We start from the raw sequence: 27,747 nt of genomic DNA, 5'->3' as shown, positions 1-27,747 counted from the left end.
CTAAGCATAAATGACAATCAACAATATGAACCTTACAGCTGGTTTTAATAACAGAATTAATTTTTTTGTCAAATGAGAAAGAGCTATCGAGAAACTCCTAAATCTTTAGTTCTGAACTTTTCCAGTGGGGTCAACCTTATCTGCTATTGCTGAATAGGCTGCCGTTATTAACTATTGCTAATTTCATGTGAATTAGCATTATGCACTAATGCTAACACTTACTTTTTAACAATGTGAGTAGCTAATGCTAACACTATTTCCCTTAACTTTAAAACAATGTGAACGGCTAATGCTAACACTCTTTTCCCTAGCATTACAACAATCTGAGCTGCTAATGCTAAGTAGGCCGCCATTAGCACCTACATCTAATTTAAGGCAAATACGCATTAGAACCTAATGCTCATATCGTTTTCCTTTGCTTTATAGCAATGTGAGCAGCTACTGCTAAATATACTGCTGTTATAGCTAATGCTAATTTAATGCGAGTTAGCATCATTTGCATTAAACCGATATAAGGAGTTAATGCTAAGTATGCTGCCATTAGTGGCTAATTCTCATTAGGGGTGAATAATTATTACCAGCTAATGCTAATATCGTTTTCCCTTCCCTTTTAACAATGTGAGCAGCTAGTGCTAGGTGTGGTGTATTCATAATTGTCTCTGGTACATTTGTTGTATGGGCAGTATGTGTTCATTGTTTGATTGTGTAATTACGTGTTACGCACTGGCAATGCATGCCGGGAGATGGCATACAGTGAGTAAAGAGATGGTCTTACCGCACACAGTGGTCCCGCGTACTTATTCAGATTCAGAGTAAGAATCACACATGGTGTCAGAAGTGCTGTGTGAATCGTAAGACTCCAGACATCTGCCGAGTGTGAGGAGAAGGGGAAGGTGGAAACAAAATGCAGAATGACGACGTAGACGATCGTCCGAGGGCAGGAGTTAGCACCGCGGCTAACACTCCCAGCGCTACGTTTAGCATCCAACCACCGGAGCCCTTTGATTTTTCCAAACCACACGAATGGACAAGATGGGTCCGTCGCTTCGAGAGATTCCGTCAGGCAAGTAATCTGTCTGCGAGCTCGGAGGAAAATCAAGTAAATACTCTCATATATTGTATGGGAGACGAAGCGGATGACGTCCTGAGAGGACTAAAGTTAAGTGATGCAGACCAACGGGACTATGCTAAAGTGAGAGATAGCTTCCACAACTTTTTCATTGTCAGGAAAAATGTTGTTTATGAGCGCGCACGTTTTAATATGCGCAAACAAGAGCCGAATGAGACTGTTGATGCATTTGTGACTGCCTTGCATGCATTAGCAGAGCACTGTAACTACGGACCGCTCCACGATGAGCTGATAAGAGACAGAATAGTAGTGGGCTTGGCCGACACGAGGCTGTCTGAGCGCATGCAGATGGAAAAAGACTTGGACTTGGATAAAGCCATAAATATGGCCAGGCAGTCAGAAGAAATCAAAAAGCAACAGTCAGCTTTGAGAAGCGAAACAAATATAATGCAAGTAAATGCAAAAACAGTTGACAGGGTGATACAAAAGCACGACAAAACAAAGTTCAACATGTTCAAAAATAAAACTGCCAAAACACAACAGCAATATAGCAAGAGACAAAGTAATAAATGCTACAAGTGCGGAGGCTCTCCACATCCGAAACCCGAGTGCCCAGCAAATGATGCAAAATGTCATTTATGTGGAAAAAAAGGTCCCTACCAGCGCGTCTGCAGACAAAGCAAGACAGTGCAAAGTATTGAGGAGGAAGAGGAGCAAGGTTTCTTCCTAGGCTCAGTTTCCAGTGACGGCCAGGCGTGGACAGCCATCATACAAGTGAAAGATGCAAAAATCACTTTCAAACTGGATACTGGAGCAGATGTGACTGTAATAGCTGACTCAGACTTATCAAAGATTTTTGCTAACGAACACAGACCAGTGCTCCAGCAGCCAGAAAAACCTTTGTTAGGCCCTGGAAAAACACCACTGGACGTTGCAGGTTTTACAAAGCTACAGCTCAACTACGGCGCAAAACAGACAACAGAGAAGGTCTATGTTGTAAGAAACCTGAGCACTCCACTGCTAGGCCTGCCCGCCATTACAGCTCTTGGCCTGCTGGTGCGAGTTGACACGGTTTCAATGGACACTCTGAAGACTACTTACCCTAAACTTTGCAATGGTCTAGGGAAAGTGCAGCAGGCCTATCACATTAAACTCAAACCGAATGCTGTGCCGTACTCACTCAAAACTCCGCGAAGGCTTCCTCTGCCTCTAATGGGAAGGGTAAAGGAGGAACTCCAACGAATGGAAGAGCTTGGTGTCATTACCCGAGTTGAGGAACCAACGGATTGGTGTGCCGGCATGGTTGTTGTTCCAAAGAAAAACAGCCCTAGGCTAAGACTTTGCGTAGACTTTACCGGACTAAATGAGTATGTGTGCAGGGAAAAATATGTGCTGCCATCGGTTGAACAAAGTCTCGGAATGCTCGCAGGAGCCAAAGTGTTTAGCAAACTGGATGCCAACATGGGCTTCTGGCAGATTCCCCTGTCCGATGAGTCTGCTAAACTCACCACCTTCATCACACCCTTTGGGCGGTTCCACTTTAACCGTCTACCGTTTGGGATCAACTCAGCGCCCGAACACTTTCAACGCATGATGGCGGAGGTCAGCGAGGGTCTCGAAGGTGTGGTGTGTCACATTGACGATGTGTTGGTGTGGGGACGTAACCATCTGGAGCATGATTCCCGTCTCCATGCTACACTGCAAAGATTGGAAAAAGCAGGCATAACACTGAATGTTGAAAAATGCGAGCTCTCCCAGAGCAAGGTTGCTTTCTTGGGTCACATCATAGCGGATACAGGAATCAGTCCTGACCCGAAGAAAACTGAGGCAATTACAGAAATGACAGAGCCAACTAATGTGTCAGAGTTGCGCAGTTTTCTGGGCATGGTGAATCAAGTGGGCAAGTTCATCCCCCATTTAGCTGAGAAAGACAAAGCCCTGCGAGATCTTCTTTCCAAAAAGAACGCATGGTATTGGGGAACTGACCAAGCGAGAGCTTTCAAAACATTAAGAGATGCCCTGACCTCTCCCCCAGTGCTTGCAATGTATGACCCCAACAGAGACATTAAAGTATCAGCAGATGCTTCATCCTATGGTCTCGGAGGTGTTCTTTTGCAGCTGTGGGAAGAAGGATGGCGACCAGTGGCGTATGCATCGAGGTCCCTTTCTCCTACAGAACAACGATACGCACAAGTGGAAAAAGAGGCACTGGCATCTACATGGGCGTGTGAGCGTTTTCGTGATTTCCTGATTGGTAAACATTTTTGTCTTGAAACTGACCACAAACCTCTCGTTTCCTTACTGGGAGGACAAGCTCTGGATCTCTTGCCACCCAGGATCCAGCGATTCAGAATGAGACTCATGCGTTACTCGTACACTGTGCAGTACGCCCCAGGGAAATCGCTCTGGACAGCAGATACTTTGTCCCGCTCACCTCTGAAAAAACCAATGAACCTGTCAGACAAAGAGCTAATGGAAAGCACAGACATATATGTGGACAGTATTGTAGCAAACATGCCTGTCAGTCCATCATATATGCTAACACTGAAGGAACAACTGAAAAGTGACAGTGTGTGTGCTCGCGTCATGGATATGTGCACCGAAGGCTGGCCAGAACATGCAAAACGAGAGCCTTTACTGCGAAATTACTGGCCTGACCGAGCCACGCTCACTGTTGAAGACGGCCTTTTGCTAAAAGACACACGGCTTGTCATTCCTTCAGCAATGAGAAACGAGGTGCTGAAAAAACTACACGAAGGACACCAAGGTGTTGTAAAATGCAAAGCTCGTGCACGCCAAACAGTGTGGTGGCCCGGGCTGAGTCAACAAATCTCTGAGATGGTGCTCAAGTGCAAAACGTGTATTCAAGAAAGACACAATAACAGTGAGCCACTCATGCCAACAGAATACCCTGCCCGCCCATGGCAGAGAGTGGGCACAGATCTTTTCGAGCTGGGAGGGAAAACTTACCTTCTCGCTGTTGACTATCACTCTAGATTTGTTGAGATTGCTTTGTTAAACAGGACAAAATCAAACGACGTCATTACTCACCTGAAATCTTTCTTTGCCCGTCATGGCATCCCAGAGGTCCTCATGTCTGATAATGGGCCGCAGTATTCAGGTCAAACCTTTACAGACTTTGCAGCAGCGTACGGCTTTAAACACATCACAAGCAGCCCCAAGTTTCCACAAAGTAATGGAGAAGCAGAACGTGCTGTGCAGACTGTAAAAAATCTTCTGAAAAAAGCAGCTGATCCTTATCTAGCTCTTCTTGCCTATAGAGCTACACCACTGCAGTCCGGATACAGCCCCGCAGAGCTTTTAATGGGCAGACGTCTGCGAACCACACTGCCGATACTTCCATCGCAGCTGGAGCCTACACTGCCAGACGACGCACTGCTCGCTCAAAAGGAAGGGGAGGAGAGGATGAAGGACACGGCAAACTTCAACAGGCGCCACCGCGATAACCTTTATGCAGCCTGACCTCAGGAGAGCAAGTTTGAGTGACTGATGTCAAACCTGCAGGCACTGTTATCCAAAATCACTCTACACCCCGATCATACACAGTGGAGTTACCGCAAGGGACTGTGAGGCGTAATCGCGTGCATTTGATTCCTTTAAGTTCACCAGTGCATGAACCTGTTAACGTGCCTGTGTTGCAGAAGCCTCAAACACCCAGTGTGATCCCTGCTACACCTGTTAACAGTGATGTGGTCAGAACCAAGTCAGGGAGGCCAATAGTTAAACCTAAAAAGTTAAATCTGTAAGAAAAAAAAAAAAGGTTGTTGTTATATAACTTTGTTATAATGGTTTTGTAGAGCACAGTAAAATAAATCTAAAAAGAGTTGTCAAAAAAAAAAAAAAAAAGAAAAGAAAACAAAAGGTTAAAAATGTAATGCAGATTGTTTGCCAGATGTTCTTGTATGGCTTTGAAAAAGAGAAAGAAAAAAAAAGAATCAGAGGTAGTCTGGTTTAAAGTTCTGTCCTGAGAAAAGTAATATTCTGTTTTTGTTTAAAAGGGGAGATGTGGTGTATTCATAATTGTCTCTGGTACATTTGTTGTATGGGCAGTATGTGTTCATTGTTTGATTGTGTAATTACGTGTTACGCACTGGCAATGCATGCCGGGAGATGGCATACAGTGAGTAAAGAGATGGTCTTACCGCACACAGTGGTCCCGCGTACTTATTCAGATTCAGAGTAAGAATCACACACTAGGTAGGCTGATGCTAGCAGCTAATGCTAATTTGATGTGAATTAGCATTATATTAGTGAGGAGTTAATGCTAAGTAGACTGCCATTAGTTACCATGCTAATTTTAGGTGAATAGGAATTGGCAACTAATGCTAATACAATATTCTCTCGATTCCTAACAACATGACTAGCTAATGCTAAGTAGGTTGCCGTTATTAGCTAATACTAATTTATCTGCTAATGCTAACAATGTTTTTTCTTACATTTTAACATAATGATTAGCCAATGCTTATACTATTTTTCTTTCAATTTTAAAAAGCTGATGCTAGCAGCTAATGCTAATTTGATGTGAATTAACATTATATTAGTGAGGATTTAATGCTAAGTAGACTGCCATTAGTGGCTAATGCTAATTTTAGGTGAATAGGAATTGGCAGCTAATCCTAATACCATATTTTCTTGCTTTATAACAATGTGTCCAGGTAATGCTAAGTAGGTTGCCGTTATTAGCTAATACTAATTTGAGGTGAATTAGCATAATCTGCTTATGATAATAATGTTTTTGCCAACTCTTTTTCCTTGCATTATAACCAATGTTCCCTCTAATTTTTCATGTGTCTGAGTGAACACACAAACTCCGTGAGCGATCCCTTGGACCACTGTGAGCGACATCAGACGTGTGCACTGTGGTCGCGCCGGCAACTAATCCATCCAAGTTACATGGTTTATTAAAATAATCAAATTACAGCATTTACATTTATGTTAGACTACTTTTAATTAACTGCTTTTGCCCACTTTCAATGAAAATGTAAAAAAAAATCTAGTCATTGACCTTCGTAGTATGTTAACACTATTGGAAGTAAAAATAATTTGAACTCCAATTTTGAAAACACAACTTTCTTTCTTTTTAAAAAAAACTCTGACTTGTATTATGAGCCTGTGGTCTGGGAGAGAGTCCTGTAACTTTCTGTCTGCAAAATATAGTATATAATGACCAATGCTGGGCAATAATTATATAGTTCAAAAAAGTAACTCAGTTTGGCAAACAACAAAGAATTTTGCAGCTACTTTTTCTTAAATGCAGCCAAGTCGTTTATTTAAAAACATTTAAAACTATTTACAGAACAATCAGCTGTTCTGCATCAAATCTGATGCCACACAAATCATTTGTGCCACTCCAAAAAATAATTTCTGTCCCCTATGAGATAAGGGAGAACAACAGCCTGATACCTGCAGGCCTGACAACAGGAGATGTATCACTGCTGTAACACCTGTAATATTCAGCAGTCGCCTCATTGTTCTGACATGCACAACAAAACTATTGACTACACTACACACTAACTACACAAGATTTGCGCTAAACATCGCAAATCTCTCACAAATCAAAGCACCGCCGTCACTCCTAAAACTTCCCCCCGTTTCTTAACAACTAGATGCCACGTTGCCATATCATTTTTTGATTGGTCAACATGGTACTTTTTTGGACGAATAGGAAAGGGAGAGGGGGGTGGAGTTTGTTTTTGCTCACAGGCGGAGAGTGCTTTCGAGCCTTTTTTCTTATAAAACGCTGTTTTTACTGTTAATATAAACAACAACAGTATTCAGGAAGAAAACCAAACATTGCATATATTTTTTTTATCACAACTCTGGTTTTAAGTGGCCTATCAACACAATTTAAAAACTGGTATAAAGTCCACACTTTTTCCGTCAATTGTTCCGTCTGTCCTGCTCACATCTCCAATGGTTGTACACGTTGTCATTAACGTGGCTTCACTCCACATCAGCCACGGCGCTTTGCCAGCTAAAACACCGGTGTCGGCACATAAGGTCTTGTCATAGCCTGTCAACCACGTTGATTAGCTGCGTATATATGAATGTAAATCGCATTATTGGCTGGACTATGGGATAAGGTGGTATCGTTCTAATAGAATATGGGAGCAGCCAGTCACTCACTGACTAACACTGCAAAACAGAATTGTTAAAGTATTCATTTTAATTTCAATTCAGGTTAATTTTTTTTGTGCGCAACACAGATTTTCTGTGCGCAGAGACCGTGCCAGCAGTGCGTAATTGCGCACGTGCGCAGCTTAGAGGGAACATTGATTATAACAATATGAGCAGTTAATGCTAAGAACACTGCCATTATTAGGAAATGCTAATTTGATGTGTGTTAGCATTATCAGCTACTGCTAGCAATGTTTTATCTTACCGTTTTTTTTACTTTTTAACAATATCAGCAGCTAATGCTAACACTACATTCATTTCAGTTAAGCCTATTTAGCATTAATTAACTTCATTTAGCATTAAGAAGTTTATGCTAAATAGGCTACCATTAGTGGCTAATGCTAATTTTAGGTGAATAAGCATTGGCAACGAATACTAATACAATATTCTCTTGATTCCTAACAATGTGAGCAGCTAATGCTAAGTAGGTTGCCGTTATTAGCTAATACTAATTTATCAGTTAATGCTAACAATGTTTTTTCTTACATTTTAACAATATGAATAGCTAATGCTTATACTATTTTTCCTTCCATTTTAACAATGTGGTGCGTGTTACCGTTAATAACTATTGCTAATTTGATGTGAATTAGCATTATCAAATAATGCTAACTATTTTCCTTTGCATTATAACGATGTGAGAAGTTAATGGTAAGTAGACCGCCATTACTAGCTAATGCTAATTTGATGTGAATTAGCATGATCCATTAATGCTAACTCTTTTCCCTTGCATTATAACAATGTGAGCAGCTAATACTAAGAAGGCTGCTGTTATTAGCTAATGCTAATTTGATGTGAATTAGCATTGTATTAGTGAGGAGTTAATGTTAAATAGACTGCTATTAGTGGCTAATGCTACTTTTAGGTGAATAGGAATTGGCAGCTAATGCTAATACCATATTTTATTGCCTTATAACAATGTGACCAGCAAATGCTAAGCAGGTTGCCATTATTAGCTAATACTAATTTGAGGTGAATTAGCATTATCCGCTTATGCTAACAATGTCTTTTCTTACTTTTTAACAATACGCCATTAGTGGCTAATTCTAATTTTAGATGAAAAAGCGCTAACAGGTAATGTTCATACTGTTTGCTTTGTAAGAATGATAGCAGCTAATGATACGAAGTCTACCGTTATTAACTAATGCTAATTTGATGTGAATTAGCATTATCCAATAATGGTAACTCTTTTCCCTTGCATTATAACGATGTGAAGGGTTTATGCTAAGTAGGCTCCCATTAGCAGATAAAGCTAATTTGAGGTGAATAAGCATTAGTAGCTAACGCTAATACCCTTTTCTCTTGTGTTATACTGATGTGAGACGTTAATATTGTTCTCAAACAACAGAAAGAATGAGATATTGATTCTAACGGGGCCCATAAACAGCATTAGCTTAGCAGCATTAGCTTACCAGAGTTTCTATCATGGCTACACAAATCGTTAGCAGAGCAAAGTGGCCTACTTAGCAATAGCTGCTCAAGTTGTAGAAAGCAAAGGAAAACAATATAAGCATTAGCTGCTAAATGTGCACTTGAGAACAGATTTATTGTGAATTCAGCTGTGAATGTAGAGTTCCATTTCCAAATGTTAGCTGCTCCTGTTTACCTCTTTGTCACACACACAGACTAAAATGATTCACAGCCTTGTTTCATCCTTCTGTTCCTATCACTGTGGACATACAGCATGGGAAACATACACATGGCGGACACTTTATTAGGTACACAGTGGCATTTATCTCAGGTACACCTGTGACCTAAATGTTCCTGCAAACAGGCTCCTTGGAGACCCCCTACATAAATATCCATGTACTATCCAGCTAGACTAGTGTGTCTGTCCCTGAAAATATTCCTGCATGTGTGATTGTTCATGTCTCATCTGCAGGAAACAAACAGGAAGTGTGTGAAGGACGCAGGAAATGTTTCCAGCTCTTCCTCCTCTATCAGAAAACCTCTCCATACCTGAGAGTGTCCAGTCTCCAGCCTGGATCCTTCAGTCCAGCCGACAGCAGCTTCATTCCTGAGTCACCTGGATCATTGTAACTCAGGTCCAGCTCTCTCAGATGGGAGGGGTTGGAGCTCAGAGCTGAGGCCAGAGAAGTACAGCCTTCCTCTGAGATCAGACAGCCTGACAGACTGCAGACACAAAAATAACATCTGTGAACACATCATTGAAGGTTTGTCTTTGCTTTTCCTTTTTTTTCAGATTCATTGCCCCTCATACATTCCATCTATTCAATTCAAGTTAGCTTTATAAAAAACAAGTGATGAGGACAGTGATCGCAAGTTGTGTAGCAGTAGGCTCTACAATATTACAATCCACCAATTTCTGTTGAGCACTTGGCCACAGTGGCAAGGAAGAATCCTTTGACATGCAGAGACCTCCAGCAGATGCAGAATGAGGGGAAAAAAAGTGAAGCGCAAAAACAAAAACATCAACATCAACAGCCAAAGACAAAATGTGAGTGAAGTTGGCACCCCGATATTCTTCAAATCCAACAAGAGTGGTGTCATATGTTTGTGCTGGTTTGTGCTGCAAAAATGTTCGTTTTTGCCGCTATCGTTTTAAAGATATTAACAAGAGTTTCTAGAATTCATCTAAGGTCAACCAGCCCCCACATTACCAAAATTAAACCTCTCAAACATTTGTGTTACATTTGTGCTGCAAGGATTTTCGTTTGTGAGGCTATCATTTTAAAAATATTTATAGGACATTTCTAGTTCTAGTATTAATAGGACATATGTAGTCTAAAAACTACAACAGCATAATAAAAGGGATAGTTCAGGGTCACCTGCTCACCTGGTCACCTGCTCCATCAGAAACCGGTCACTTGTACGCCTCTTGATTACTTTAATCATGGCACATTGAACCTTCACAGCTTGGTTGAAGGCGCGACTATATTGATTGTGTTAGTTTTTCTGCCATTTTAATGATATTTCAGCACAGAAGTTCAGAGATTTACAGATTGTAGCTAGGAGTTATTGCAAGACTTTGAAAACATGAGACTTTGTTACATGCCTAGATACGTTGCTTTGGTTTTCTGTTGCTCTTATCTTTCAGGTGTCAAGCCTCCACCCATTGGCTAATAAGGATCATTACAAAAGAGCAGATCCCTGGCCAGCTGGCAGGTTTTGACTCCTGCTGAACTGTAGAGTGTTTTGGTGGGAGGCTGAATTGGTAAGCTTGTGGTACCCTAGAAAACTGTCAATAAATATTGTCTGATGGTTAGCCTAGCTGGTGTACCTCTCCTTCATTAATTTTGGTTGTCTTGTGTTGCTGTCTCCTCCCTGCCTTAGCCCCCACCATAGTGGGGTGGGCATCACATTGTGTGAAAACGTTTGGAAAAAACTGTTGTTGTTTCCACTTCTGGCTTCATCTCTTTCTGCATCAGTGCTGATCTGGGGGATGTATGCTGGTGACCAACGCCTGCAGCCTCACAGTAATATGGTATCATACAAGTGTTTACATATGATTGACATATGAATTTGGACTTTTGTAAGGACAATACAGTACAGGAAGCTGTGGGGGGAGTATTGCCTATAATATTAATAAAGAAGAATGTAGTACAAACGGCAAAACAGGAGGACAGAAGGAAATAGGCACCAAAACTTTAAAAAAAACTGTGAAAGGATTTTGCAGACTGCCCTGCAGAACTTGCCCTCTGCAATCATGAAGTTATGAACTGAATGATCTGTAAACTTTGGAAACCTTTTTGGTATTAGCAGGTGAGGTACTGGAGCCTGGAAAAGGAGGTTTCCCACAGGAAGTGGAGATAAGAGTTAATAAAATAATAAAAAAAAAAGTAATTCACTAATCAAATAAAAAATTGTAGATTACGGACTACCAAAAATAATCTTTAGTTGCAGCACTAATACTGTTTTGAAAGTACAGAGAGTAATTCAGAGTCAAGCATTCACAGCAAAGGTAAATAAAAGGTGTCTGACAATTCTAGAATTTTTAACCATTTGTCCAGTAATGGAATAAAGATTCCAAATATTGCTAAGTGGAAGACACTGAATGCTGACCTTAGAGATTCCAATTTACAGTGTGAACTCTGCAGTGCGGCAGACATGAGTGTCGCTCCTGAATCCCCCAGGTCACTCTGACTCAGGTCCAGCTCTCTCAGAATAGAGGACTGCAAGCTGAGAACTGGGCACAGAGCTTCACAGCTTCTCTCTGAGAGGTTGCAGCCACTCAGTCTAAAAATAAAGAACACAAACACACACAAGCACACAAAGCAGAATTTAAAGGTTATTGTTGGGGAAGTAATGAATTACTAGGTCTGGCAACATTGAATGTTTCAGGACTGGATAGAATGGGCATTTCTGTATTTTAAACACCAGAGAAATGTGGCAATTTACTGTAATTTGGAAATAACGAAAAAATACTAAGCTGAAATTACATGAGGATGAGGCTGACATTTATTACCTCTAAGAGTTATTTGGCTAATTGTTTCCGTCGATGAAAAATAAATATCGTTTTTCTGACCTCAGAATTTCCAGTGTACAATGTGGACTCTGCAGTGCAGCACACAGAGGCTTCACTCCTGAATCCCCCAGGTCATTGTTACTCAGGTCCAGCTCTCTCAGACTAGAGGACTGTGAGCTGAGAACTGAGGACAAAGCTTCACAGCTTCTCTCTGTGAGGTTACAGTCACTCAGTCTAGAAATAAAGAACAGACACGCAAACACACACACAGAGTTGAATTTAAAGGTTAGTAATTGTGCAGTGATGAGTTAACTATGTCTGGCAATATTAAAAGTTTCAGGACTGGCTGGAATTGGATAGAACGTCACAAAATCACAATTTTAGCTCTAAATAGAAACCAGTAAGAAGCTGTTACATTTAGTGACCCTAGTGCAGGAAAATTATACCTTGTCAGATATATCTGTACATTTTAGATGATGAACATCAGTTTCAGAATATTTTATTAATCCCTGGGAAAATTGTGTGAAAAGATTAAAAAAAAGATTGATGATGCAGAAAGAGAAGAAAAGATTAACAAATCTGATATATTCACTTAACTGTGATCCACGTATGCTCCAAAGCAAAAAATAAAATAAAATAAAGAGAGATCTAAAACATTAAGTGCAGTACCCTCTCAGTGATGCTTCTATATGGATTCCAAGTATAAGCTGACCACAATCTGATGTGGTGGTGAAGAATGACCCCGCTGTCCAGCTGTGTCCCTAACCCAGCCTTATCCCTTAAAAATATGGTGGAAATGGTCAGAAGTTTTTCTTGTCTGCTAGTAGGTAGATAATCAAAGATAAATCCAAGATATGAGTCTGATCAACACGTTAGAAGAGATGTAGTCTGAGTTGTGAGAATGTCTATTGTTTCTCTAATGTATGTCTATTTTTAGATTTTGTGTGTAGACATTATCCATCATCAACCTTTTAATTCATGTCTGAGTTTAAGAAGCTAAGAACTGTGTCACGAGCCTATCATATTTCTGAACAAAGAAATACTGTAAAATGTTGTAAGGGTTAAACACAGAATTATGATTCATGCTTGCTGATAGTTCATTATCCTGATCAGAACATAATCATTAACTATAAAGAAGTTTGAGTTTAACTAAAATTACAAAAAAGAATGAAAGAAAGAAAAGATCATTTTAGTGACAGGCCGAACTCCGATGACAGTCTCTGGAGAAACTGCCTTCAGAGATATAAAAGTGTGTGTGAGAATGAGAGCCCACAGAGGACTCTCTGATATCTGAAATTTTGATTTTTAAAGTGTATGATTTAGTGAAACAAGGCATTGTTGTTAGCACTGTTGCCTCACAGCAAGAAGGTCCCGAGTTCAATTCCACCATCAGGCCGGGGTCTTTCAGTGTTTTTATCAGCTTCTGTTTTGAACATTTCTCATTTCCTCGTGAACTGTATTCACCTCTGTACGTTAGTGTGTAAATGAATGTTAGACTGGGCTCCATGGAAACACTTGGACTGGTCTCAGCTGCCTTCTTTCTGTAGTCCAACAGAGTCCTTTCTCTTCTCCAGCTTCTGTTTGAAATCCTCACACAGAGCCTGAATCCTGCTTTGCTGTCACTGTTGGAGCTATTTGTTCTTAATTTTTATATTTTTGAAATTAGCTAAAGTTTGTTGTTAGTTTACTTATATTTTGGGATTTATTTACAAGTTTATTTGTTGGTTAATATTTTGTTTCAATGTTTGTTTGATGTTACTTTGTTAAATTAGTCAGGAAGAGCTGTAGGGCCATTTTGTTTCTATAAATAAAGAGACTGGTATAGGACCAGCATGCACTGGGGTGGGCCTATGGTTTTTTACCAGAGCAGGAGAAGCAGCAGGAAGTGACAAAAAAAATGGATCCTGTTATTGCTTGCCAAACTGGATACATAAACCATAAAAACACAATTTTAAAGTTTGGACAGTGGACTTCTTTTGCCTGCGTACAAAATATTATCTCAGTGCAGCAATGGCTTGTGGACTTTTAATTGTGGGATGTTTGGTTTGTCAAACAAAAGGAATTGCCACTACAGTCACGTTTGGTCCTGTGTTAGGCTGCTCTGTTCCTCTGCTTTAACACACACCTCACCACAGCAGCTGTGTGGGTCGTCTCTGTAGCAGCCATATCAGCTTCTGATGCCATGAACATCATCACAGCTCCTAACTTCACCTTTATTAGCTTTTACTTTCTTTCTTTTCTCTCTGTTTCCACACAAGCTTAAAGTCTCTGCAGCCTGTTTTTATCTGCTATCATCAGATCTTCATCATCCTCATTCACATCCCTCACACACTCTGCAGCCTCATCAGCACTGACTTCATCTTCACTGACTGATGGAGCACAACGTGAACCTGTGGAGGCTGAAACACTGTCCTGTCAAACATCTCCCCATCACCACTCCACTTCTGTCAGCCTGTAAATGAACCCCATTCAAACTGTTGTTGTTTGGAAAGACAACATTTCTGAAAGCACTCAAACTTCTTCACATTTCTCTTCAGACACATCCTGAACATGTAGGAACTAAAGAAAGTTTCAAACATGAATCAAAGATCTGAAATATAGAAAAACAACAACAGCCGCAGTCAGTGAACTCACCTCAGAGTCTCCAGTTGACAGTTTGGACTCTCCAGTCCAGCACACAGAAGCTTCACTGCTGAATCCTGGAGGTCATTATTTCCACTCATGTCCAGCTCTGTCAAATGGGAGGGGTTGGACTTCAGAGCTGAAGCTACAACTTCACAGTGAGTCTCTGAGAGTCCACACTCAGTCAGTCTGTGATAATAGAAAATATAAAATGTGTTATTATAACAGCAGAAAATCTGCATTATGAACAGACTGCATGTATATAAAAGACAGACACTAGCTTCTCCTTTTTCCTACAACTTCTGGCACACTTAATATGTAGAGCAGACAGAGACAGGTGAAGTGAAATAATCTTAACTAAGCTGTGTGAAGGGATGAAATGTCCTGTCTCAGAGTGACGCTGAAAAACTAGTTCATGCATTTATTACTTCCAGGCTGGACTACTGTAATTCATTATTATCAGGATGTCCAAAAAACTCACTGAAAAGCCTTCAGCTAATCCAAAATGCTGCAGCAAGAGTCCTGACAGGGACTAGAAAGAGAGCAGATTTATGCTGTTTTGGCTTCCTGTTAAATCCAGAATTCAAAATCCTGCTCCTCACATACAAGGTCTTAAATAATCAGGCCCCATCTTATCTTAATGACCTTGTAGTACCATATCACCCTATTAGAGCACTTTGCTCTCGCTCTGCAGGCCTACTTGTTGTTCCTAGAGTATTTAAAAGTAGAATGGGAGGGAGAGCCTTCAGTTTTCAGGCCCCTCTTCTGTGGAACCAGCTTCCAGTTTGGATTCGGGAGACAGACACTATCTCTACTTTTAAGATTAGGCTTCAAACTTTCCTTTTTGCTAAAGCATATAGTTAGGGCTGGACCAGGTGACCCTGAATCCTCCCTTAGTTATGCTGCAATAGATGTAGGCTGCCGGGGGATTCCCATGATGCATTGAGTTTTTCCTTTCCAGTCACCTTTCTCACTCACTATGTGTTAATAGACCTCTCTGCATTGAATCATATCTGTTATTAACCTCTGTCTCTCTTCCACAGCATGTCTTTATCCTGTCTTCCTTCTCTCACCCCAACCAATCACAGCAGATGGCCCCGCCCCTCCCTGAGCCTGGTTCTGCTGGAGGTTTCTTCCTGTTAAAAGGGAGTTTTTCCTTCCCACTGTTGCCAAAGTGCTGCTCATAGGGGGTCATATGATTGTTGCATTTTTCTCTGAATCTATTATTGTACGATCTAGCTTGGGAGTCACTGCAGCTAGTGCTCTGATTACCACTGGGACCACCGTTACCTTCACCCTCCACATCTTCTCGAGCTCTCCTCTGAGCCCTTGGTATTTCTCCAGTGTTACATCCCCCAGGAGGATGTCTCTTCTCCCTACTAATCCTTTGTTTTGTCCAGGTTCCACCTCCTCTGTCCTGATTGGATGCTGCGCAGAGTCTGGCTGATTGGTAATCAGCAGAGCACTATTTAAGGCCTGTGGAGCTGTGCTTCTGTGCCCTCTGGCCATTTTGGTTGCCATACCTGAGCAGGCTTGTATGCCTTTGTGCCTTGTATGAGCATTGTTGTTTTCATGTCAGACTGCTTGTAGGGGAGAGCTGCCTTTTGCTTTGACACCCTGTTTTCTCCTGTTTATGTGCTGTTAGGTAGGTTATGGTTATAGGTTGTATATTTTGTTTCTTTGGAGTTAGGTAAGTTTCTTTTATTTCTACATCAGGGATGTTTTGTTTGTTATGTTGGCCTTGGCTCTCCCTGACGTTACACCTCAGTCTGGACTCAAATCCCATCACCAGTGTTCAATAAACCTACTAAAAACATCTCATCTAGCAGACCTTCTGCTAGATGATGTTCTCTTCCTTCTCACGTAATCTTGGTAACCGGCTACGGGCCATGATCCTATCTTTCAGGTCAGTTCCTCTCGCACTCAACGATCCTTCTCCTATCTCATATATATATATATATATATATATATATATATATATATATATATATATATATATATACATGGCAAAAGACTAATCACAACTGAGTGACATAAAACCATAAAAATGTATCTTAATGACTATGCTCTGTATCCAGATACAAAATAAAACTGACAGATAGTTTAATTTTGAAATATGAGCTAAACTCTGTTAGTTTTCCTTGATTTTAAATTCAGACTTTTTAATAACCCAGAGAAACTTGGTGTCTGGATAAGAAATCTACCGCTCTATGCTCATGATGTTGAATAATCAAGTGTGACTCACCGAGCCTTTCTGCAGTTCCTCACAGCTGGAATCAGTCTCAGTCGTCCCCGTTTTGATGTGTTGTACTTCTGCAGGTCCAACTCATCCAGAACCTCTTTTGACATCTGCAGCATGAAGGCCAGAGCTGAGCACTGGATCTCAGAGAGTTTCTTCTTTGGTCCCTTCTCTGACTTCAGGAACTTTTGGATCTCCTGATGTACTGAGAGGTCGTTCATCTCCATCAGACAGTGGAAGATGTTGATGCTTCTGTCAGGAGAGATTTTATCACTGTTCACCTTCCTCAGGTTCTTGGTGACTTTCTGGATGGTTTCTGGACTGATCTCTGTCTGACCCAGGAGACTTAAGAGCCTCTGGTTGGACTCCAGGCAGAGTCCATGAAGGAAGCGAACAAACAGGTCCAGGTGGCCATTTTTACTTTGGAGGGATTTTCTCATGACTTGCTTCAGAAAATCATCCAACGATGACTCTTTATATTTCTTCCCTATGAAGTTCTTCAGCACCTCTGTCTTCCTGTTGGTGTGACAGTGGAACATGTAGACTGCAGCCAGAAACTCCTGAATGCTCAGATGAACAAAGCAGTAGACTGGTTTCTGGAAGATCACACACTCTCTTTTGAAGATCTCTGTACAAACTCCTGAGTACACCGAGGCCTCTGTCACATCCAGACCACACTGCTCCAGGTCTTCTTGGTAGAACATGATGTTTCCTTTCTCCAGATGTTCAAACGCCAGCCTCCCCAGCTTCAGAAGAACTTCCCTGTCAGCCTCCGTCAGCTCCTGTGGACTCGTCTCATGTCCCTCGTGGTACTTGTTCTTCTTCCTCTTTGTCTGAACCAGCAGGAAGTGTGAGTACATGTCAGTCAGGGTCTTGGGCAGCTCTCCTCTCTGCTCTGTAGTCAACATGTGCTCCAGAACTGTAGCAGTGATCCAGCAGAAGACTGGGATACTACACATGATGTGGAGGCTCCTGGATGTCTTCATGTGGGAGATGATTCTGCTGGACAGCTCTTCATCACTGAATCTCCTCCTGAAGTACTCCTCCTTCTGGGCGTCAGTGAAGCCTCGTACTTCTGTTAGCCTGTCAACACATGTAGAAGGGATCTGATTGGCGGCTGCAGGTCGGGAAGTTATCCAGACGAGAGCCGAGGGAAGCAGATTCCCCTGAATGAGGTTTGTCAGCAGCTGGCTGACTGATGACTTCTGTGTGACATCAGACAGCAGCTTCCTGTTGGTGAAATCCAATGAAAGTCTGCTTTCATCCAGGCCGTCAAAGATGAACAAAAGCTGAGAGACAGCCAGCTTCTCTGCTGTGACCTTCTGTAATGTTGGATGGAAAACATGGAGCAGCTCCAGAAGACTGTACTGCTCATGTCTGATCAGGTTCAGCTCCCTGAATGAAAGCAGAACCACCACACTGACATGTTGGTTCTCCAAGCCCTCTGCCCAGTCCAGAGTGAACTTCTGCACTGAGAAGGTTTTTCCAACACCAGCCACGCCGTTGGTCAGAACCACTCTGATGGGTCTCTGTTGGTCAGGTAAGGCTTTAAAGATGTCCTGGCACCTGATTGGAGTGCCATGGAGGGCGTCCATCTTGGAAGCTGTCTCCAGCTGCCTCACCTCATGTTGGGTATGAACCTCTTCACTCTGTCCCTCTGTGATGTAGAGCTCAGTGTAGATGGTGTTGAGGAGGGTTCTACTTCCTGTTTCATCATTTCCTTCAGTCACACGTTCACATCTCCTCCTCAGACTGATCTTATGTTCATCTAAAACCTCCTGCAGACCAACATCTGCTGAAAGAAAGAAAAACAGAAAGAAAACTCTTCAATGTCTGAACAACACAAGAAGTCCAGTTTTCAGAAATGAGTCCATCAGCAGACAGATGTTCAGTCTTACTTTGTACACAGCTGCTCTGACTGGCTGTCTGCAGTCCAGCTCTGCTTCTGGATCTTTCTCCACACTGTGGACAGGACGAGTCTCCTGATGAAGCAGACTGGTCCCAGTATGAGCAGATGCACTGTCTGCAGAACCAGTGTCCACAGCTGGTAGAGACTGGATCCTTCAGGACGTGCTGACACAAAGCACAGCAGGACGGCTGCTCCTCCTCACAAACACCACTCCTCTTCCTCTTCCTCTTCCTCCCTCTGTGGACACATTTCACCATCACTAAAATCATTGACTGTTAGTGACAAACATCCAGATTCGATAACACTGTGCAGACATTCTGGTCTTTAGCTTATAGCCACATCACATTTATATTATCAATAAGGTAGCAGCTAGCAGCTATGGCTAATAATAAAATGATAATGTCTGAGTTCCTGACTGTAGCAGAGAAAAGTCTGGCATCAACTACATACAGACTGTGAAGCCTGCATCACCCACTCTATGTGGACTCCTGAGCCTTTCTGGGATAGGCTCCAGCCCCCCGGGAACCCTGATAAGAGGAAGAGAATGGATGGTGGGCATCGGAAAGGGTACTGAGTCCTTTCCTGGGCAACTTTCAAAGTCTACCATCATGACAGCCCTTTTCTGAACATTGTTAAAACAGCGATGAAAAGCAAGAACCTGAGCAAGGTGTTCTGATCTCAGTTCAGAACAGACTTTTAAACATCCTCTTCTGCCTTTGTCTGAGGGGACAGCGAGGACCTTTCAGACAGGACAGTGGACAGAGACAGTGAGGGAGGACACACAGCAAGAGGCCCAAGAGGAATCAAACCTGTGACATATGGTCACCTGCTCAACCAGGTGAGCTGAACTGGCTCCCAAATGCAAACAACCTTTGAACTCTGTGAGTCAGCAGCTCTCTTACATGGTCAGCTGAGCTCCATGACTGAAGAACATTGTTGGTGCAGGTTCATCACTGAAGTCTGGAGGTCTTCCTCTGGACCAGTCACTCCTCACAGACACACAGCTGGACACTGGAGACTGTGACCTCTGACCTCTGCAAACACAAACATGTTTCTATTCATAATCACATCAAACACAACTCAAATAGCTGCATTCGTTTCAGCCTCATGTTCACTCAAACACTCACATCATCTCCAAGATCCAGCTGACACACACTTTTCCATCAGTGTGTCTGATTACACCTCTAAATTGATTATTGTTTAGTGTGTTCTGTCTGTAAAGCTTCACACAGATGAACTTCAGTTAAATATCCTACAGCAGTCTTTCTCAAACTGTTGTATGCCTACCACTACCGGTTCAGATAGAGGGGGAGGAGGTGGTCAACAAGTACAAGTACCTCGGGCTGTGGGTGGACAATAAACTGGACTGGTCATGCAACACAGAGCACCTGTATAAAAAAGGCCAAAGCCGACTGTACTTCCTCAGGAGGCTGAGGTCTTTTAACATCTGCAGGAAGCTCCTGAGGATGTTTTACCAGTCGGTGGTTGCTGGAGTACTTTTCTATGCTGTGGTGTGCTGGGGGAGCAGCACAGCAAAGAAGGACTCATCCAGGCTGGAGAAACTGATCAGGAAGGCTGGCTCTGTGGTTGGCATGAAGCTGGACACTCTGGTGACAGTGGCAGAGAAAAGGACACTAAAGAAACTGCTGGACATTATGGACAATGCTGGGCATCCTCTGCACACGGCCATAAACAACCAGAAGAGTCTGTTCAGCGACAGGCTGCTTCTCCCAAAGACAAGAACCAACAGTCTTAAAAACTCCTTTGTCCCACACGCCATCAAACTGTTTAACTCCTCTCTGGAGGGGAGAGGGAGGGGAGACAGGAGGACAAAGGAGGGGGGGACAACTAAGCTGTAGTGCCTCTTGACTGTGCAATACTTTTTGTTAATAACCAACGGTGCAATAGACTTCAATACTTGAAATGTGCAATTCCCTTGTATTCATATTCCTATTTATTCTAGGAAAATACACCGCAGCCTTGAGAGCGGTGTATTTTCATTGGATGGGAGGATCCAGGGGAAATACACGGTGGGTGGAGGGCGGATCCAGCGAGGCCACCACATGATAGCTGTTTGCGTCGTCCGCTGAAACGCTATGAAGAGCAAACTAAGCTTCGACGTACACAAACCATGAAGGAGGGTCGTGAAGCCAACAATCTGACAGCTTAACCGCCACAGCAGAAATTCAAACGTACAGCTCTGCTGTCACTTCAACATAAATGAAGACAGAAAACTAAACAGCAGTGATGTTTGCAGGGTTACTGAAGTTGGGCTAACTGGTATATAAGGATGTGCTACGTGATCGCTAGCGACACAGCTATGTTAGCATAAACACAGTGAAGCTGGAGGATGAACGCTAACTTTTTTCCACTTGATAAAAGTTAACATGAGGGTTCCTGATGGTCAGGAACAAACGCAATCACATGGCAGGATGCTGTACACGGACCAAACTTCAGTCAGGAGAACAACTGAGATAATCCATCCATGATACGAGGTTAGTCATTAATATACTGCTGCTGGGCTGCAGTTACATCGTAAGGGTTTAAAAACCGAGAGAGGCCGACAGTGATCACTGACTGTTTCTAGGGGCTGGTTCAGATTAAATAGAGGGGGATCTATTTTTCCATTTTTCTTTAAAAACACACTTAAAGATTGGATATCTGCTGTGAATGTTTTAATGCAGAACAGTTGTTATTATTATCACTTGTCACATCGTGTTCATGACTGTTAAAATAAATAACATTCATATAAGACTGTCTCATGTAAACTGCATGTGGTGTTTAATAGGCCTATACTACTGTTGTACTTCAAGAGCCATACATTTATGAGGTGGATCTCACCGTGAACAGGTTGAACTGGTCTACAATAGACTGGTTCTTACTCAGAGCACTTTAAACAGGCACACGAGCCCTTTTCTCTAACATTCACACACTGGTGGATGCTTCGGAGACCAACATGGGGTTACTAACTTGCCCAAGGATACATTCAGACTGGAGCAGACGGGACCAAACTACCAACCTTCTGATTGGTAGGTTACCTGCTCTACCACCTGAGCTACAGCCACAACATACAGACAGAGACACTAACAGTCTGACAGCTAGGTTTGATTCTGAGCTGATCATATCTGATGTAATTGCTGTCTCTGCCCTCACACACCGAGTGAAAGAAATGTAAACTAAATGCAGCACACTAATGTTGGATTTAGTTTTTGTCTGCAGATGAAGCCTCTCCTCTGAGCTTTGACAGCTTTGACTTTATGAATGAGGAAATGACTCAGCGTCAGTCAGCTGGTTCAGCTGCAGCAGGAGGGAGGAGTCAGACACAAACTCAGTTTGTTGAAGAAAACCAGTAAACAGAGTTGGAGGGAAGTCTCTTTTTGGAACAGAAACACCACGTTTCCCTGATCTCAGGATGAACAAACTCAGACATTCTTGTCTTACGTCCTTTTAACCCTAACCTGTCACAGTTCAGTGAAGCTCTGAACGTGTTGCAGCCTGATGAACATCATCCTCACGTTACGGCCCTGGCCATGTTCTAGATCACGGTGGCTGGGTTTGTTCTGCGTGTGTCCTCTGTCTCTAAGGTCCATCATCAAGCGGCTGTTTTAAAAACCTCTCCAACAGCTGTGCCCCAGCAGCAGCTGACAGCAGACCCGTCCTTGGCCTCACAACCTTTAGAGCAGGGGTGGGCAACTCCAGGCCTCAAGGCCCGGTGTCCTGCAGGGTTTAGATATCACCTGCAGGGCTCTAGAGTGCGACCAAAAGCTGACAGCTCACTGATTCTGATGCATCATCGGGTCCGGCTTTGTGTTTACGTCTTTTTTTGTGCTGATTCTGAGCTGCAGGTTTTGTCTCCAACTAAAATTCACTGAACCAGCAGCAAAAGAATCCAAACTGCGCTTCACATTTGATGAACATCGTCATGAATGTTTTTCTCCTCTGTTACTTTGACACATCTGCTGCGATGCTCACGCCTCTGATGAAGTCTCACAGTGTCAGCACTGATAAATGATCAGAATGATGATATTTCTGACTGTCTGAGGCTAAACTGAATCAAATCACACGTTATATGCTGCGATAAATGCCCAAGTGTCCCCTCTCCACACGGCCTTTCAGCAGCAAACAGGTCGTCAGAGGAGCCGAGAAGATGATTACGTTTAACATTGTCTACAATACTGCCAAAGAGTGCCAGCGCACTTTAAGCACAAGCACTTTTTCAGTAACTTGTCTTTCTTGTGCTCATAATAAAGCACTGTGTTGACAAGATTGTTAGTGAATCATTTATAAATCAATGTTGTCTGTATGGACAGCAATTTAAAAACACATGTCAAACTGCGGTGTTAAGCGATGCGGTGAAACATTTGGGTGCGTTTAACTTTGGTGCTGGTGCGCCTAAGACAGTCAGGCGCACCAGAGTCAGCTTCCTTTTAACCCTCATGTCTCACTTCTGTCCCTATAGACCAGGATGTAGCACCTGAGTATCCTCCTTTGATCACAAACATGTTCTCATAAAGACAAAACTCAGATATAAATGTAACAGTAGGTTTTATACTGGATCATCTATTTGAAAACAAGTCTCATATTCTTCTCTCACTTGCTTTCTCCTTCTCTTTCTCTACTTTTGTGAACATTCGATGAAGATTTAAATCACATTATGGATAAATGTATAAAATTGTAAAGTGGTCTCAGAGTTAAAAACACAACCATAAATGAGTCAGCAGCTCTCTTACATGGTCAGCTGAGCTCCATGACTGAAGAACATTGTTGGTGCAGGTTCATCACTGAAGAACATTGTTGGTGCAGGTTCATGACTGAAGTCTGGAGGTCTTCCTCTGGACCAGTCACTCCTCACAGACACACAGCTGGACACTGGAGACTGTGACCTCTGACCTCTGCAAACACAAACATGTTTCATTCACATCAATCTCTGATAAATGATATCATGAAAGCCACAGGTGCTGCGTAATACGACTGGGCGAGTTTTTAAATATATCGATGATTTTTGTACGAGATGTGACAACATGGTTTCCATGGATACAGTCTATGTTATGATTATACTTGTGGAGCTGCTGGTTTGCTTCTTTCGTCCACTTTTGTCTCTACACTGCGTTACTCTGCCTCTCTCCTTCACTGAGCACAACTCCCCCTCCTCCCCCTCCTCCCCCATCGCTTCACCTGCAGGCAGCACGAGACGGACACGGCAAAAAGAAAACATCTGGAGATCATCATCATTATTATTGTTTGGAGATGGTTCAGATTCAAAGTGTCAGCTGAGTGCAGAATAATGTGGTCCCAACTAAAGGTTGGAGCAGTACTGGTATTATCACCATTTACAACAGCGCCACGAATCACAGAATGAAGAGTGTGTGAAACTGTGGCTGCATCCCAGACCGTGAAGTCTCCCAGCCTCCTGCCCAAACAAACCACCTTACCAAACTCATACACAGCATTTTACACACTGTAAAGTGCTCGTGAAATCCTTTCATTCTCTCACAAATCGACAGCCTTATGTATGAATTCTGTGCTTACTGAGCTCGAACTGGTTTTATGCGAAACACGGCGCTCAAACCTCTGTCAAAAATGTTTCAGTACGACTTTGGTACGAAGCTGCAACACTTGATGGATTGTCGGAGCGTTACGGCTGCCGTAGTCAGCAGCCTCGCAAGTAACGCATACTGTGCTTCAACGTAATATTACTGAGCACAAATGGCACCTGTAAGAGACACGGTTACATGTATGTATACATATACACTGCTGTTTATTTTATTCATTATTTATTTATTTCCCCCCTCGTTGTACATTGGTTTCTCTTCTTCTAACCTTTGACCTTTGTGGTCCAGCTACCCAATTTCACTGTGCAAGAAACTGCACAATGACAATCCAAAGTCTCTCTGAGGTTACCAAGAGGATTTCAAACTCCAGGCTGTCACGCAGTAGAAGCTGGGAACAGAGCAGCTGCTAAATCTTTGTTATTACGCTCAGCGTCTGTTCGTTTACATTTTGACTGCACAGTTGTGAGCTCTTTGTCATGCATGGAGCACACAGCAAGAGGCCCAAGAGGAATCAAACCTGTGACATGTGGTCACCTGCTCAACCAGGTGAGCTGAACTGGCTCCCAAATGCAAACGACCTTTGAACTCTGTGAGTCAGCAGCTCTCTTACATGGTCAGCTGAGCTCCATGACTGAGGAACATTGTTGGTGCAGGTTCATGACTGAAGTCTGGAGGTCTTTCTCTGGACCAGTCACTCCTCACAGACACACAGCTGGACACTGGAGACTGTGACCTCTGACCTCTGCAAACACAAACATCAGGATAAGTTGTCTCTGACAGCCATGTGATCAGCTGATCACTCTGCGGTATCATGGCTGCCTGATAACGCTGACAGGTCAGCCAATCATCAGCCAGTATTTCTGTCTGTGATGTGAATGAAGTCAGTTTGTTCTCAGCTCTTCTGATTCTGCTGCACTGACTTCACTTAAACTGATCTCAGCAAGAAAACAACCAGAAACCAATCACAGATCAGACAGTTTGAGCCAATCACAGATCAGACAGTTTGAGCCAATCACAGATCAGACAGTTTGAACCAATCACAGATCAGACAGTTTGAACCAATCACAGATCAAACAGTTTGAACCAATCACAGATCAGACAGTTTGAGCCAATCACAGATCAGACAGTTTGAGCCAATCACAGATCAGACAGTTTGAACCAATCACAGATCAGACAGTTTGAACCAATCACAGATCAGACAGTTTGAACCAAACTCAGATCAGACAGTTTGAACCAATCACAGATCAGACAGTTTGAACCAATCACAGATCAGACAGTTTGAGTCAATCACAGATCAGACAGTTTGAACCAATCACAGATCAGACAGTTTGAACCAAACTCAGATCAGACAGTTTGAACCAATCACAGATCAAACAGTTTGAACCAATCACAGATCAGACAGTTTGAACCAATCACAGATCAGACAGTTTGAGCCAATCACAGATCAGACAGTTTGAGCCAAACTCAGATCAGACAGTTTGAACCAATCACAGATCAGACAGTTTGAGCCAAACTCAGATCAGACAGTTTGAACCAATCACAGATCAGACAGTTTGAACCAAACTCAGATCAGACAGTTTGAACCAATCACAGATCAAACAGTTTGAACCAATCACAGATCAGACAGTTTGAGTCAATCACAGATCAGACAGTTTGAACCAATCACAGATCAGACAGTTTGAACCAATCACAGATCAGACAGTTTGAACCAAACTCAGATCAGACAGTTTGAACCAATCACAGATCAAACAGTTTGAACCAATCACAGATCAGACAGTTTGAGTCAATCACAGATCAGACAGTTTGAACCAATCACAGATCAGACAGTTTGAACCAATCACAGATCAAACAGTTTGAACCAATCACAGATCAGACAGTTTGAACCAATCACAGATCAGACAGTTTGAGCCAATCACAGATCAGACAGTTTGAACCAATCACAGATCAGACAGTTTGAGCCAATCACAGATCAGACAGTTTGAGCCAATCACAGATCAGACAGTTTGAGCCAATCACAGATCAGACAGTTTGAGCCAATCACAGATCAGACAGTTTGAACCAATCACAGATCAGACAGTTTGAGCCAATCACAGATCAGACAGTTTGAACCAAACTCAGATCAGACAGTTTGAACCAATCACAGATCAGACAGTTTGAACCAATCACAGATCAGACAGTTTGAACCAATCACAGATCAGACAGTTTGAGCCAAACTCAGATCAAACAGTTTGAACCAATCACAGATCAGACAGTTTGAACCAATCACAGATCAGACAGTTTGAACCAATCACAGATCAGACAGTTTGAACCAATCACAGATCAAACAGTTTGAACCAATCACAGATCAGACAGTTTGAGCCAATCACAGATCAGACAGTTTGAGCCAATCACAGATCAGACAGTTTGAACCAATCACAGATCAGACAGTTTGAACCAATCACAGATCAGACAGTTTGAACCAAACTCAGATCAGACAGTTTGAACCAATCACAGATCAGACAGTTTGAACCAATCACAGATCAGACAGTTTGAGTCAATCACAGATCAGACAGTTTGAGTCAATCACAGATCAGACAGTTTGAGTCAATCACAGATCAGACAGTTTGAACCAATCACAGATCAGACAGTTTGAACCAATCACAGATCAGACAGTTTGAGTCAATCACAGATCAGACAGTTTGAGTCAATCACAGATCAGACAGTTTGAACCAATCACAGATCAGACAGTTTGAACCAATCACAGATCAGACAGTTTGAACCAAACTCAGATCAGACAGTTTGAACCAATCACAGATCAAACAGTTTGAACCAATCACAGATCAGACAGTTTGAGCCAATCACAGATCAATGATTCAATCTTTAAATGACTAATAAAGTCAGTCGTGTTCTTACTTTGTTGCTGCAGGTCCATGACTGTAAGGTGGAGGTGTTTGTGTAACCCCGTCACTCCCCACAGACACACAGCTGGATGCTGCAGCTGCTCCGTCCTCTTCCTCCATCAGCTGGATGTCAGGGTGGAGTTAGTCTGAGGGGCAAACACACACAGAGCTGTTGTAGCTGAAGCATCACACTTTTAGAGGCTCAGAGTCTTTACAAAAACACCATCACATTACTCACAGGGTTTGAACCACACACACAGATCACGTACGGTCACATTAACCAGCGTGGCAGTGGGTGACAGGTCAGGCAAAGCGGTCACATGACCCTGCTGGTGTAAGGAGGACCAATCACAGGTTGGTAAGCTGCCAGCGTGCTGACAATCATTAAGATCAGTAAGAACACCAAACGTGGTCAGCTATCACTATCTCGTCAATAAAGTGACGCCGCCCATTTAGGCCTGATTGTACCAAACTGCTTGAAGGCTCTAATGTACTGACACTTTTGTGTGTCTTCTCCTGCACAACAGCTGGTCCCACCATTTAAGCCCCAAGTTACATCAGAGACGAGATATTTCGATGAGGAGTTCACAGCACAAACATCACGATTACGCCACCGGGACAAGGTAGCGTTAAACACGCACACTCTGGGCACCCATACAATATGATTCAATCAAATCTGATCATTTACTGGGCAATTGTGTGACCTCGCATTTGAGCCTGACCTCCTCGTTTGACTTTATTACCAATTAGGACTTTTAATTGATAAGGGGTTCACCTGTTAAAAAGACTTAGAGCTGGAAGGGTGAAATACAAGTCATTCACCCACAGAGGTTTTTCCCTGTGTACAGAGTATTGT

General features: G+C 42.5%; 1 protein-coding gene across 1 annotated transcript in view; it reads right to left on the bottom strand.

Moving 5' to 3' along the window:
- The window catches only part of LOC148103069 (uncharacterized), a 34,207-nt gene that overhangs the window by 4,638 nt on the left and 1,822 nt on the right, over positions 1-27,747 (bottom strand). Inside the window, exons 2-11 of the mRNA XM_087831202.1 lie at positions 26,905-27,037; positions 24,623-24,754; positions 23,191-23,352; positions 19,363-19,494; positions 18,450-18,691; positions 16,558-18,346; positions 14,325-14,501; positions 11,751-11,924; positions 11,288-11,461; positions 9,224-9,397 (exon numbers count right to left, since the gene is read on the bottom strand). Of these exons, the coding sequence (XP_087687328.1) occupies positions 9,224-9,397; positions 11,288-11,461; positions 11,751-11,924; positions 14,325-14,501; positions 16,558-18,346; positions 18,450-18,691; positions 19,363-19,494; positions 23,191-23,352; positions 24,623-24,754; positions 26,905-27,011 (3,263 nt within the window). The 5' untranslated portion in view covers positions 27,012-27,037. The remainder of the gene's footprint in view (positions 1-9,223; positions 9,398-11,287; positions 11,462-11,750; positions 11,925-14,324; positions 14,502-16,557; positions 18,347-18,449; positions 18,692-19,362; positions 19,495-23,190; positions 23,353-24,622; positions 24,755-26,904; positions 27,038-27,747) is intronic.

Source organism: Neolamprologus brichardi, chromosome 3, assembly GCF_056152115.1.
Source record: "Neolamprologus brichardi isolate AB-2024 chromosome 3, ASM5615211v1, whole genome shotgun sequence".
In the NCBI taxonomy this organism is placed as follows: Eukaryota; Metazoa; Chordata; class Actinopteri; order Cichliformes; family Cichlidae; genus Neolamprologus; species Neolamprologus brichardi.
Note: the sequence above shows the minus strand (reverse complement) of the source record. Positions and strands in the feature narration are given on the sequence as shown.